The sequence below is a fragment of the Euprymna scolopes genome, chromosome 1 (genome assembly GCF_053919585.1).
Source record: "Euprymna scolopes isolate OS-2025 chromosome 1, ASM5391958v1, whole genome shotgun sequence".
NCBI lineage: Eukaryota > Metazoa > Mollusca > Cephalopoda > Sepiida > Sepiolidae > Euprymna > Euprymna scolopes.
In genome coordinates this window covers 102,458,247-102,472,794 of record NC_136482.1, presented here as the reverse complement: position 1 = coordinate 102,472,794, position 14,548 = coordinate 102,458,247, and the positions used below count along the sequence as shown (strand labels likewise).

The 14,548-nt window shown below is 34.3% G+C and overlaps 1 protein-coding gene across 1 annotated transcript in view; it reads right to left on the bottom strand.

Annotated features, from left to right (window-relative positions):
- LOC145261815 (aarF domain-containing protein kinase 1-like) overlaps positions 1 to 7,103 on the bottom strand; it is a 35,866-nt gene extending 28,763 nt beyond the window's left edge. Inside the window, exons 1-3 of the mRNA XM_080119790.1 lie at positions 6,967 to 7,103; positions 6,554 to 6,707; positions 3,127 to 3,210 (exon numbers count right to left, since the gene is read on the bottom strand). Coding sequence (XP_079975916.1) covers positions 3,127 to 3,210; positions 6,554 to 6,694 — 225 coding nt within the window. The 5' untranslated portion in view covers positions 6,695 to 6,707; positions 6,967 to 7,103. The remainder of the gene's footprint in view (positions 1 to 3,126; positions 3,211 to 6,553; positions 6,708 to 6,966) is intronic.
- Between the last annotated feature and the right edge of the window lie 7,445 nt (positions 7,104 to 14,548).

Sequence of the window (14,548 nt, the reverse complement as noted above, 5' to 3'; positions counted from 1 at the left end):
GGCAAGCTCATACAAAAGAGAGGGAAGGTGGGGACATAACTTAAATATAAACTATCAACAGCTGAAAGGTGATGGTGGCTAAGTGTTTAACAACATGGACTGAGTTGTAAGCCATGTTTAGTTTCAGAACAATTTCCAATAGTTAGTTGTTCTATACAAGTTCTGGAGGTGACTGGTTCTCAGTAGACAGTTCTTGAGTTGGAAGCCACAGTGCAAAAGATTCTTCCCGTGCTGATACAAAGAAAACACATGTGAGATTGCTACAGAAAAGGTTTAATTTTTATGGAGCAATTCTGGTTTCTGATTGGCTGGTAGCAGAACGTGAATTAATTTGATTCATCAGTTCCTAGCAGCATCATTTATAAATAGAATCTCCCGACTGTTAGGGACCATACACCCCTCATTAGCTCAAAAATATTGCAACAGATCAGATTTGTTCTGATGCTACATTTCAATTTTTTGTTCTCGGTTACTGAAGGAGAAATCCTTCACGACTGAGACAATTTTTATTTTTGTTCCTTTTCTCCACATTTAAAAAACAACCCTGGTGTCTAACTCTGCCCTCATGGGAAGGCAAAATAGGAACAACATGGACTGACAATCTGGATGTGTCAAGTTTTAATCTAATTCATTCAACAGATGTTGGCAATTCTCACTTGGTTCCTCCCATAAGTATCTAATGTCTTTCTAGAAAGAATTCTAACTAGAAAAATATCGGAGAAACAGATGCCAACAATAATCATCTGATTCATTTGAAATGAATGAATGATGCTCAATAAAAACAACAGGAAGGTGATGATAGCAAAGTAATTAAAAACAGGCACTGACAACCTAGGTGTGCCAAATTTGAATCCAGTTTGTTTCACAGAGCCACTTCATGTTAGCATCCTTCTCATGGTTCTTCCCACAAGTGCCTGATGTCTTTCTAGAAAGAATTCTAACTAGAAAGATATCAGGGAAACCACTGCCAACAATAATCATGATTCATACGAAATGAATGAATGATGCTCAACAATAATCAGCAGCAGTTAAGTTTATAAAGATTTCATTCTCTAAAGATCCTCTCATAAAATTAATAATTTTAAAGATTTTCTTTACATCTTATTAGCTGACTTTTCCACCTCACTATCACTTTCTTTTTTCAAATGCCCCCTGCCTCCTCCCATCATGACTCTGTACACTTTTTTGTTGTAAATAAAATTTCATAAAACCCACACTGGGATATTTAAGTATGATCAGTCCCATAGAATGAATGTGGTATTTTGGTGAAAGTATCTCACACAGAGTAAGTTCCAAAAATTATTTGACAAACTGATATGATCATCAAATTCCTTCCTATTCCAACAAAATGATTTGGACTTTATTATGCCTAAGCATCTCTTCTCTATCTATCTACTATTATAGCAAAGAAACTTTGTTTGTGTGTGTCTTCCAGTTCATTGCCTATGGACTCGAAAACAGCTAGGCTGATTTTTATGACATTTCACTTGAAGGTACTTTATGTGCCTGGTAGTGTTCTTAGATAGGTTATGTATCAGAATGTCTTCATACGTATCGACAATCGAAATAATCCGATAAAAAAAGGAAACAAACAATTTTGATCAAAGTTAACACCTTAGACAGCATAATTTTTATCACACCACAAGCTGAAAGACATATAAAATCAACAGTAGGTTCTTTGATATGACAGAGGCATGTTCGAAATGAATGTTTCTATTTAAAGCAGAATTGTACCATGATACCTGACTTTTTCAATTTTAAACTTTGATTCAAGCCATTATCACTACACAAGTAGTAAGGTCAGGCATATAAAAATCAATAGTAGGTTCTTTGATATGACGAGGAGGGGGAGGGTCCAAAATCAATGTTTCTGTTTAGAGCACAAGTGAAGCATGATACTTGATTTTTGCATTTTAAACTTTAATTCAAGTCATTATATATATAAAATAATTTTATAACATCAACAGCAGGTTCTCTACAGTGCAATGTAGACTACAATGTATTGTGGACTAAGTCACTGCGAGGAGGCATATGAAGTTTCCTCCCGGTGCACCGCGATGAATCCTAAACTAGCGCAGGCAATCAACCAATTTGATTGAAAAATGGGTGATTTCACCGATTGCAATGACAATAAAAAAAAAGGGAGTGTGAAACATTTGTTGATCACCATTCAATCCAGGGCAATATCAGATCTCCCTGCTAGTAATGGAATATTTGTGAATGTTTTTTTGTAAATTTTTTATGTTAAATAAATTCGCTTTGCAAGGAAACCACCTTTTTTCGATACTTACTCTAAAACATTTGGGGGTTTGATTTTAAATACACAATTCTTGGTACATCTTTACAATCATACTATCATGAAAAACAGGTTTTATTATTTTTTAAATTGATTAAAGAGGCAAACGGTTGAATAGCGAATTCTCAAGAAACTCTTAAAGTTAACCATAGACACATGTTTCACTGTCACTACAGCTCATCAGTGTGTATTTCAATAAGTATTGTTTTTTGTTTGTTCATTTAATTTAAATTTTACTCATTATGAAAGATACATCAGTCCAAATCTTTATTAGAATATAAATATCAATGATCAGGACCAAAGAAAATAATGTAAATAATAAAAATTTGTCGGTGTTACTCCATAACTGACCTCCCCCCCCCAAAAAAAAAACAAAAAATTTATGATGTACGTACCCATGACCGAAAGTGGATATCATACACGAAAAATCATGTAAAGTGATCAAGTAGTTTGATTTTTATTAAAAAATCATTTTACAGTGAATTTTTTTCCAATGTCTCCCTTCCACATCTTAAAAATTGCTTTCTAAAATCTTATAAAAATTTAAATTATTTGGAATTATCTTCCTTATTCTGCAAAAATGGCATCAAGAGATCAAGTGTCATTTAGCCATAAAATTTGATTTGGTTTTCTTTTTCTTTTTTTTTTTTAAATAAAATTACTTGATCAATTTACATAATTTTTGGTGTACAATACTTTCTTTCTGTCGCGGGTCGTACTTACAAACTGTTTTCTTTATTTTTGGTATTTTTGTTTTTTTCGTGTGTGTGGGGGGGGGTATGGACTTACACCAAGAACTCTGACTGACAAAATAAAAAAAGAACAATTACCTTTGATTTTATTTTTTGATAATCTGCACTTTTTGGATCGACATTCCATAATGATATTTTGTAGTCAGCAACAACATGTAATGCCTAAAAGTACAAATCCCAATAAATCATAAATAGTTATAAGTGTAAAAATGAATGCATATATATATTTTTAATGCTAATGTTTGCATGTGTAATATCACAAAAAAAAAAAACAAAAGAAAGATTATTAATTTAGTCAACAGGGCTGGTTATAAACAAAAAAAAAACACAAAGTGAAAAATGCGAAACATACAGGATTTAAAACTATGCCTCAGACCACTTGAATAATGACCAGAATAGTCAGCAAAGGACAAAACTGTACAAATAACTCATCCTCCAGGTTTTTACTAGCGATGTAATCATATTTTCTTGATTTATGAAGCTAGGAAAACATGGTTAAGTTGTTATGTGTTTAATATTAGAATTAATCTCTGACAGTATATTATGACTTGGACAAAAGGCAAGATGAAAGACCTCAGCTCAATTTTATTACACGTGTTTACTGACTGAACATTATTTTGTAGTCCTGTTTTCAGAACTGTTTCAGGACCATGTGATATTATTAAAATTGATTTAAATTTTAAAGAAATTTGTCCTTATAACCAAATCATGGCAATCTATTTTCTTCATATCCAGCAAGGTTATCTTCACTTGGATATATACTGCCCCAAGAAAATATTCCCAGCAGCTGACACTTATTCTTATTACTATTGCTATTTAATTCCTTTCTTCACTATCTTAACTTCTAGACACCTACATCCAAATGTGTAGATCATACAAATAAATATATGTAATTTATTTATATTATTATGATTATTGGGATTACTATTCTCATCTTGAATGTTATTCTTACTTTTCGGTCAGTGTAACCTTTTTTCTTCTTCAGATAAATCTTGTTGAACTCGGGAATCGGCACAGAAATATGAATAGAACCTTTTATTTAATCCACATGGGTAGCATGCTCTCATTCTGTCAACAATGACCAATTAAAAGTCTTAAATAATTGTATTCTTAATATTGCCAACACTGAGGATTGAACCTTCCACCTCTAGAAGAATGTCATTTACAATTTAATCTTGTCTAGTACTTTATTCATTATGCAACAGATCCCAACAAGATACACTTGAAGGTTGGGGGTTACATCGGCCAAAACGTTGTGAGAATAATACCGATGATGAGAATAGTAGTCGAAATAATCCAAATAATTAATCAATATCTCAAAACTTGAGAAATATAACTTGATGTTTATATAAGGACATTGTTTTCCTTTCTTTGGCAATCTTTTTGTTGCAGATTATTATCGGAGATAGTCTTACACTTGATGCTAATATTAAGATAAATATTTGTATTGATTAAAATAAAACATATGTTGCATTAAATTTGTATATTGCTAATAAAAACTGGGAAATACTTTTTGTTTCAAGTGATGTTTTTCAAGATTTATAATAAAAGTGCTGTGTAATTTATATATATTTTTTTTTTACTCTTTTTTTTTTTTCTTCACCCCAACCAAGGCACAGAGTCACTTAGTAATGAGGAGCTACTATTTAGGACCAGATTTGTAGGAATACCATTTAGGGAATTGGGTAGCGAGATGTCTGTTTGCATTACTTAAATTTCTGCATGTTAGAAGCAGGAGACCAAGAGGGAATTTGGAAGTGCAGCAGTCTGAGGAAAAAAACTATTTAAGTAGAATGCTTTACGACATCTAAGGATCCCTACAGTGTAGGGGTGGGATTCTGCTGCTTGTCGGGTTTGTCAAAAGTATTGTTGTCGAGGGAGTACTAGTGCTTTGAGTTTGTCAGAGCACTTGCCATTGAAATACTTGTAAAACAGGCACAAAGATGCCATGCAATGGTACAGAGATTGGAGTTTAGTTGATAGTGCAGAACCTATTAGGTTGGCGACTCTTTTTTGAACTCTGTCTTGGAGCAAGAGACTAGTCAGCCCAGATGTGGCAACAATACTCCATGCATGGGTGAACAGTGAACTTGTAGAGATGCAGGATACTTTCAGGTGTGAGTAGCCTTTTAGCATGGTAGGGAGAGCCCACCTTCTTCGCAGCAGCCTTGGCAATTACTTCAATGTATTTGTTCTAATTCATGTTGTCTGTGAATGTTAGCCCTAGAAACTTGAGGGAAGTACTTTTAGGCAGTTTATCCTTAACCATGGCAATCAGTAATTGAGAAGGTTTCTTGTAATTATTAAAGCAAAGAAGCTTAGTCTTGGCAACATTGAATATTACCAACCAGTTACGGCTCCATTCCACTAGAAACTGGAGGTCGCCCTCTAGAGTTTTATCCATTTCCTTAGATATGAGTTCATTAGTTTTACCCTCGTATCTGTTATAGAACGTGGTGTCATCAGCAAATATCCCCATTTCAGAAAAATATTTATCAAAGAGGTCGTTTATGAATATCAGGAATAATAAAGGTCCAAGGATTGACTCCTATGGAACACCCGCATTTATATCATGTTGTTTTGATGTACGGCCATCAAGGAAACCTGGATTTTTCTCTTATTTAAGAAGGATTTGATTATGTTAAGTATAGGTCCATATGATATTATTTTCATGAGAAGACCATTGTGTTAAACCCTGTCAAATACCTTAGATATGGCTAGGGGTGAAGTAAATTTTGAAAGCAAAAGTCAAGTACTCCTAAATCAAAAAAAGAACACATTAATTTATTCATGCGCCCCCATCATATTAAAGAACCGGTTGATTCTTATTTCAGTCACCCAAATTATTTAGAGTGAAACAGTTTAATTTTACTCAGTTGATGTTTTAGTAAAATAAATAAATAAATAAATAAATAACATTAGATAAGTTATAGCGGTTTAACCTATACGTCAAACGAAATGAAAACTCAATCAGAAAAATATAGTCGCCATCTTTACAAACAAGTTGAGAACGAAGCTTAGGACAAATAACGCGAGCGAGTCCATAATTTTGTAATTAGAGAACATAGATCAATTTTTAGGGGTAAATACAAAAGCAAAGGAAAACACTCTTTGAGTATTTGGGGGTAGAGAGTGAAAATATTAAAAAAAAAAAAAAAAAAAAAAAAAAAAAAGAAAAAGAAATGATGAAATAAGAATTTTATGAACTTGAGTTATCGTCCTTAGGCTGGTTGGTAAAGAAGTCGACTATATTTTCTGTGCTAGTTTTCATTTAGGCGTTTCCGTTTCACGCATACAGTGAATATCGCTACAACTCATTATTTTTTATGTTATTTATTCATTTTTATTTTTTACTAAAACATAACAAATTTGAGTGACTAAAATAAAGCTGAAACAGACAACAGAATCAAGATTCGGGCATTAAATAAATATTAAGGCATTTTTGCAATATATATATATATATATATATATATATATATATATATATATATATATATATACTAACCGCTAATCCTGCGCGTCCAAATCGGAAGATTCCAAGAGTCGACAGTTCCCAATCATTTTTCTGGAGAAAATAGGCTGAACCCGCGGCAACCCCAAAGAAACTGGAGATCTTCAGCCCACGTTTTAGCAAAGTGAAGGTCATCAGGAGAGAAGGACTAAAATGAAAAAAATAAAAAAAATGTCGGATTAAATACAATACAACGATAAACAGGATAATTACAATACGTGACAACGCAACGTTACATAACTGTCATTTCGATGGAAGAGCAATTCATTGTAAACTCATGTCATGTAAACAATATATGTATTAATAATGTATTACGTGAGTTTACAAGAAAAAACAACCGTTTGAATATGTTTTACAAATGTTACTGTTTTGAAAAATAAAATGAAAATGTTTTGCTTATGTTTTACCTTTATGCGTCCATAAAATATCGACTGGCATCTGCGATTTTTCTTTCGACAACTTTTTTGTGTGTACACTATTGAAAATGAGGTGAGGATGGATATATTCAAGGGGCATAACTCTGCGTTTCCTAAGAAAATGTTCTTTTAATGATTCGTGGATATATTTGTAAATATATATCCTCCCTGTCACACTAAAGTCTGTCTGATGAAGTTAGAACGCAAATCTATTTCCACAATAAGACGTTTTCTTTTTTTTTCTTTTTTCTTTCTGCTTTCTATACCGATTCCTACGTTTTTTTCTTTTCTTTTTCTTTTTCCAGTAGTTTTGGGTGTTCCCTTTTTTTTTCTTTTAATATTTCATTAAATAAGAACAATTAACTGTTAATGTCTTCGATGTTTTTAACATCTGGCGTGTTTTTTATGCCCCCCCCCAACTCTCATCCAGTATCGAGTTTTTAATATCTCGTTCCCCACCATCTCCCAAAGGAAGAAAATTAAAAATTATTCAAAAAAAAAAAAAAAAAAAAAAGCAAAGTCAAGGTTGATGTTCTTTATTTTTGGATTGTAGCAGTTGCATGATAGATCTATTTTGTTTATATGCATGCACAATATCTTGTGCTATAAGTTGTAGTTCGATCAGCATATTTGTCGTGGTGTGGTGTGCTACCTAACCACTCCCATATTTGTAAACAAAAACATGCCATCGGCTGAAACTCGACACTCCCGGAAATATGCCATAATGTGCTAAAAATAGCAAGAACCTTTTCTTCAACAATAAAGAAAAAAACACGAAACTCAATTTTTCGCAAGGAAACAAAATAAGAGACTATTTATTTTTGGATGAAAAATAAAAAATATATATTTAGGCAATAAACGCCACATACTTTTTTGCCTGTTAGAACCCGGCCAAAAATTAAGTATAGTCATTCATTTGTTTATCAAGCTTGTCGACTGTAGCATGAACAGCTCTCCATGGAACAAGTGGCTTTCATAGCAAAGCCTCCGGCTCACTTATGCAGCTCCTAGTGACTCCAGCTTTCTCTTGCGATGTCCAGCTATCCATTTCAGTGTTTATTGACATCCTATTACCAGTTCCAATATCCACTCACGTTCTGATACCAGTTTTAGTGCCCATTGACATTCAAGTACCTGTTCTAGTGCCCACAGATGTCCAGTTACCCATTTTCAGTCTCAGTTACCTGTTCCAGTACCCACTGACATTCAGTTATCTGTTCCAGTATGCACTGACGTCCAGCTGCCTGTTTCGGTGCCCACTGAAGTCTAGCTATCCATACTAGTGCCCACTGATGTCTGGCTCCCAGTTTTCAGCATTAGATCCCATCTATATGACAAATCAATCTGAGGCGCATCATCATATCTCAGGGACGAGCAATTCAAGAATCTCAACCTCACAAGACGCCTGTACTTGCTCAGACTGATCCTGAATCCATTGCTGTAGATTTTACCTTTTTTACCTTGGTAAAAATAAAAACATGATACACATTGTCTTTAACTGATCATCTGTGTTTATCATCCTTCTTTGCTATTGCTGTTATCTTTTTGCTTTATGTCTACATTATCAATTTTACAGTCGATTGGCACCTTCACACCTTTTGGTGCTCCGCCACATATTGATGCACAGGCGACTAGCACACCACTCACGTGCACACTGAAAGCTTATTGCTTTTCGCTCAACTATTTTCCTGGGAAAATACAAAGAGTTTGAGTCAAAACCAAATGATGTTCTTTCCTTCTCACACCAACCCCAAACCAACTGGAATTATATTACCTTTATGTTCCTGCATCCATATATTCCAGTTTAAAGTCTTATCCAGATTATTGAAAGAGAAACTATGTGATACATTCCTTGTGAAAATCCCAACTCCATCGTCCATAAGAAAAGGGTTTCTACCACATAAATTCTGGACAAAACTCTGTGGTGTGGTCCCTGGCTTTGGTAGAAGCTATTTTGAAGCAGGGGCATCTAAGTGTAGAGCCAAGAACAACACAGACATTTAATATGAATGAGAGTAAAAAAACATGCTTAGATGCAAAAAAAATTCTTTTCTCTTTTTTTTTTTGTTTAAGTTGAAATGCTAATTAATTTCATATTTAAAATCCCTCGTCAGAGAAAGAGTTAAATAAAAACCAAGGTGTGCCAAGTTCAGATCCAGTTCATTCCATAGAAACACTTTCATCAAACCCACACTTGACCTTGTGTCTAACCTTCAGGAGAGGAGATAAATAAAATAAGTTATCAAAAGGAATTAATTTATTAAGATGTGTATACAGACATACGTGTGTAACAAAAGTCACAGTTTGACAGATGGAAAGTGTATCACCAGCAACACTTTACAGTTTGTTAGTTTGGTTTATAAGATCAGTGCTGATTGGTGCTAGCAATTAACTTCCTTTAGGACTTGCTTAATCAGATCTCCAAGGTAAGCTGAGCATGTGACAGAATTTATAAAAAGGTTAAATACACAGCAACTCTCTCTCTCTTTCTCTCTTCCTTTCTGTCTTTCGATACTGACAACATACTTCACAGGGCATGAACTAATACCCAAACTTCTCATTTGTAGCATAGCAGAATTCTCCTAGGCCTTTGGTCCTAGGTTCGACTTTGGCTACTGCTAGACCCTAACTTTAACATACCTACTTGAACTCTTTCCTTCCAGCAGAACTGTCAAACCTTTGGCCCTTGTCCATACACATGGACTCATGCTACTATTATCTCTCCCTTTTTCCACTCTTACTAACGAAGATAATCAATAAATTTTTTCTTAAATGTTAGAATGACACTTTGTCTTTCTATTCTACAAAAGGTTTACAGATCTGCTCTAAAAATATGTTCTGATTGCAACAAAAAATATGTAGAAAAATAAAATCTTGCACAATCCAATTACTACATTACAAAAATGCCAATCGAGTGCCAAATGAGGGAATGGTGACTGAAAAATGAGAGGAAGTCCATTTCTAATATTTAAAACAACTTTATTGAGTCGTCTTTGTTAACACATAAATAAAATGAGGAATGAAAGGGAAGAGTGTTCATAAAAGAATATGTCCATGACTATGGACGAAGACAAAAGGTTAGAAAAGCAATATGGTCTTAAATAAATGTCCCATTAGTAGGGAAAAGAACAATGTTCATATGTGAAGGAACGATGAATGTCCTGTTTGCAAGGATAGGAAAGATATTCATATATGAAGAATATTTGTGTACAGTACACGGATGTTGCAGGCAGGGGAAGTGTAAGTAGTTATATGTGTGTGTGTGTGTGTGTGTGTGTGTGTGTGTGTGTAGTTACATATGTGCGTGTAAGTAGTTATATATGTGTGTGTGTCATATTAAGTCCATGTGTGTGCAGCAGTCACCATATTGAATTCTAGTGTCTTCTTGTCAAAGTCGAACCTAGCTATCACTGTTGCTGTTGTTGCTTGTACTCATGCTATAGGCAACAATGATGCCATCACAAAACTAAATTTGAAGTTACTTGGAAGCGACTGTGAAGAAAGACGATCATGGGTAGACATCTTGCACAATGATCTTCATAAAAAGGCCTTCATTCAGACCAAATGTAGACAAAAACACATTATGCGAACTCTACCATACCTCTTGACGAGCACAAAGAAAAAGAAGAGTTTATTTTTTTAAGTTGTTTTTTTTGTTTTACTTTTCTTTTATTTACGCGTCATTATAATTTCCACTAAGCCCAAGTTTTTTCATAAATTTCATCTGAAAGCATCCAATACTGTTCAATCAATTCTTTATACCATAATAAAAAAAAACAATTTATATGATTTTAAAATCTATTTATACATGGTGTCCAAAAAGTCACTGAAGAGTTTTGAACTCAAATAGATTCTTTAAACATTGGAAAAAATTACAAACAGTCTTTATTTATGAAAAATAATGTCTTTTAAATTTTGCCCATTTTCAGCTTCACATATTTATACTCTTTCCAAAACATTATTCATGACAGATTGCAGAATTTTTAGATTGCAATTTAACTCCCTTGTTTCGTTTCTGATGTTTTCCTATAATTCTTGCAGTGTTTGAGGTTTGTTAACATAGACTCTTTCTTTAAGATATCCACACAAGAAAAAGTTGGAGCTAGTCAAGTCTGGGGAACGTGGTGGTCATTTGACATTGCCATGGCGAGAGATAATGCATTGCCAAAGCATTCCTGGGAAGCTCCATGGTTTCTCTTGCCATATGTGCCAATGTGCCATTGCCCCATCTTGTTTGAACCATAATCCAGGCCTATTTTGAATTTTTGGCTGCAGGAAATCTGTAATCATAGCCTGGTATCTCCCTCCAGTAACAATGACAACATTTTCGTCTTGATCTTCAAAAAAAAAAAAGGTCCAATAATCTTCTCCTCTGTTACTGCACACCATACAGTGTACATTATGGGATGCAACTGATTTTGATGAATTTCCTTTGGATTTTCAGAGCCCTAAAATCTGTAATTTTGTTTGTTAACGAATTCATTCAAATAAAGATGGGCCTCATCTGACATAGTCAACTTTTGCAGAAAATTATGGTCATTTCGGACAATTTCTTGCATTTGAACTGCATATTGAACCCTTGTTTGAAAATCTTCAGGGTTCAGGTGCTAAACAAGCTGCACTTTATAGGGAAAGAGTTTTAAACTGCGCAGAATAGTGTGTAGTGAGTTTTACCATTCCCAAGTTCAGTGGAACATTGTTGAATCGATGTTTCAGGATGCTGCTCCACGTTCTTTGTCATGCTTTCCCTATTTTCATTTGTGATGACGTTTTCAGGTCTGCCAGCTTGTAGAAGATCAAGTACAGCTTCTTAGTCTTCAAATCGGCACACAATGTTTTGAATTGTGTTGCAACTTGGGCTAGTTCTACTGTTCTCTCACTGCCCCACCTCCTCCCTCGACTTGAACCCGCTGAACTACTTAATTTGATCATATGTCGAGAACATCACCAATATGACCTCCCACAAAACCGAAGCCAGCCTGATCGCCACCATCTGTCGAGCATTTGCTGACCTCCTGCTGGTGCTTGTGGAAAAGGCATGCTTCCACTTCTGGACCTGTATTGAGACGGTGATTGAGGCTGAAGGTGGCTACATTAAATAGATGTTAGCTCTACTACATAATCAAGTTACCTGAATTGATTTTTTCAATAAAAGTTTTAAAATAAAGCTGTAGTGTTGTTTTCTTTAGGGCGACAAATTTATCGTTCCAACCTGTATATTGAACAGAAAAATAATTACAACAAATAAAGAATTTATTACATAGGCCAGAAAAATGAATTTGCTGTGTGAATTATTCAAGATAAAAGAAATTAAGGAAGACATATTTGTATTATTTTAATTAATCAGGCAATTATTCCTGTCTTGGGTGTTTCGATCACTGCATGCCGCGATCTTCTTTAAATGTTAAATACGTTTCCTTTCCTCTACTAAGGAAAAGAGGGGGTTAGCTCTATATTGCAAGAATCGAACCGTGGGTTTGAGGGTGGGTCTGTAGATCATAAAGAAAGTTCAATCTTCAGGGGTCACTAAGATATTTTGGTACTCATGCACTTATTGATCCCTGCTGAAATAATAACGTTATTATTTAAAGAGCCATTCTTAAAATTGGGAGGGGAGGGTGTTTTGTACCTATTCTGTACTTTAACCTTACAATTGAAAACTTTAATTTAACTTGAACATACGATTTTAATTTAACTTGAAAATACGATTTTAGCACCCATATTTTTTTAAGGCTATGACTCGATTTTTCGGGATATCTATGCTAATTGTTAATATTAATGAAAAAATTGTTTTACAGGACAGCGGATCGTACCTACGTATATTTAAATTAAAAAAATTTTTTTTTTTTTTTTAACACAATGCAAGGGAGACAACTCCAAGGGAAGAAATGAGTTAGTTATGACGGAGACATTGTTGCTATATTAATGATTTATTAACATAAGGTAAGGTCCGGCGTGTTGTTAAGGCATGCTGTTACAATTGAAACTCGTAATGACTGTTCTGTGTGTTCCTATGTCAAAGAGTTACAATCCTTGCATGTAGAAAAGTATCGCATGATATCAGTACATCTCTCTTACTAGTTTGTAAAGAAAAAATATTGTTCTGATATTGTGTTATTGGATACTTGTGTTATATTGTTTTGGCTGTCAAATTGTATTCTTTTTTCTCAACACACACCTCCGAACACCTGGGCAACGCCGGGCACCCAGGCTAGTAGTAGAGATTTAGCATATAGTTTATCAGAATTGACATTGTGAAAAGTTCCACTCATACTAAGGTGATGTTTGCAGGGCTAGCATGATATGTTAGAAGTTCTTGCTAGTTTTGAGGTTATATTTTGCTGAGCTAACATGAGTGTTCATTAGATATTAGTGTGAGAAAAAATGGTGTGTGTGTGTGTGTGTGTGTGTACATGTCTGTGTGTGTGTGTATGAAATATACTTGTAGATGTGTGTTGGTTAACTGCAGCTGTTGTTGTTGTTGAGTGAATTAAACTATTTTGCAGAGCTGACTAAAGATCTTGTTTCATATGTTTCAGAATTGTTTACTTTGCTGTCCTCCTCGTTGGCTGTAGCTATTTACTATACATAAAATTCCAAGGTTTTAGCCCCATTCATCCAGAACATTAAGGTTCACAGATTGCATACAGAACACACAAAGGAACGGTGGTTGCACATGTGCAGATTCAACATTGTTATATTCACTTCATAGACCAGAGCATGACGGATCATGGTGATGACTCTTTCTAGATTTTTCCAGGACTCTATTAGTCAGGTAGCTCTGACTATCAGGTTACCACTGCATCTAACACCACGGGGAAGAGTTGGACATTTTGAAATTTATCAATCAATGTCAAAGTTGAGAAATTATAAATTTAATGATAGATATAAAGAAGTACTGACCCAACGAGTCTATTGTGTGTTCTAAGCAAAACCTTCCCTGACTTTGTATGCAATCACTGAGCTCTGCTGCTCTGTATATCATGAGGTAAGCCTGCAAGTATAGCGAATATGTGAAAGACAATGGAAGTAGTCCTTGAATATCTAAGTACAACTTTAAGGGAACAATTCCCATCTTGCCACCTTGTGTCACATCTTCCCACAGTGAGAGGGTGATAAATACCAATTCCACAAAATGAAAGTATTTTTTTAAGTTCATGACTTCAGTCATGTAATTTTTTTTTTTTTATACATTTCTCCATCGTAATATTATGTTTTTGATTACTTTTTTTAGGATTTAGATGGGAGAAGGATCAACCTTAATTCACTCATGAAAGAGTTTCTCAACATTTCGAACTCATTCTCATTAATAGAACTTAAAAAAAACAATGACCAGTTGAATGGTCCGAGGAAAGCTGTTAAGACCAACTCTTATATTTCATTAATATGCAATGAAAATCATCGCACAAAAGAAAAAACAAAACATTTTTGTAGCAACAACAAAAGAAGGATCTATTTAATTATCTACACTGTTTGGTTTAGATGGAAGGAAGTTAGATTGTATCCAAATGAAGAAAAGGAAAGATAGAAAGTTTATTTTTTGACTGTTTGTAGAGAGAACTGTAACTTACCT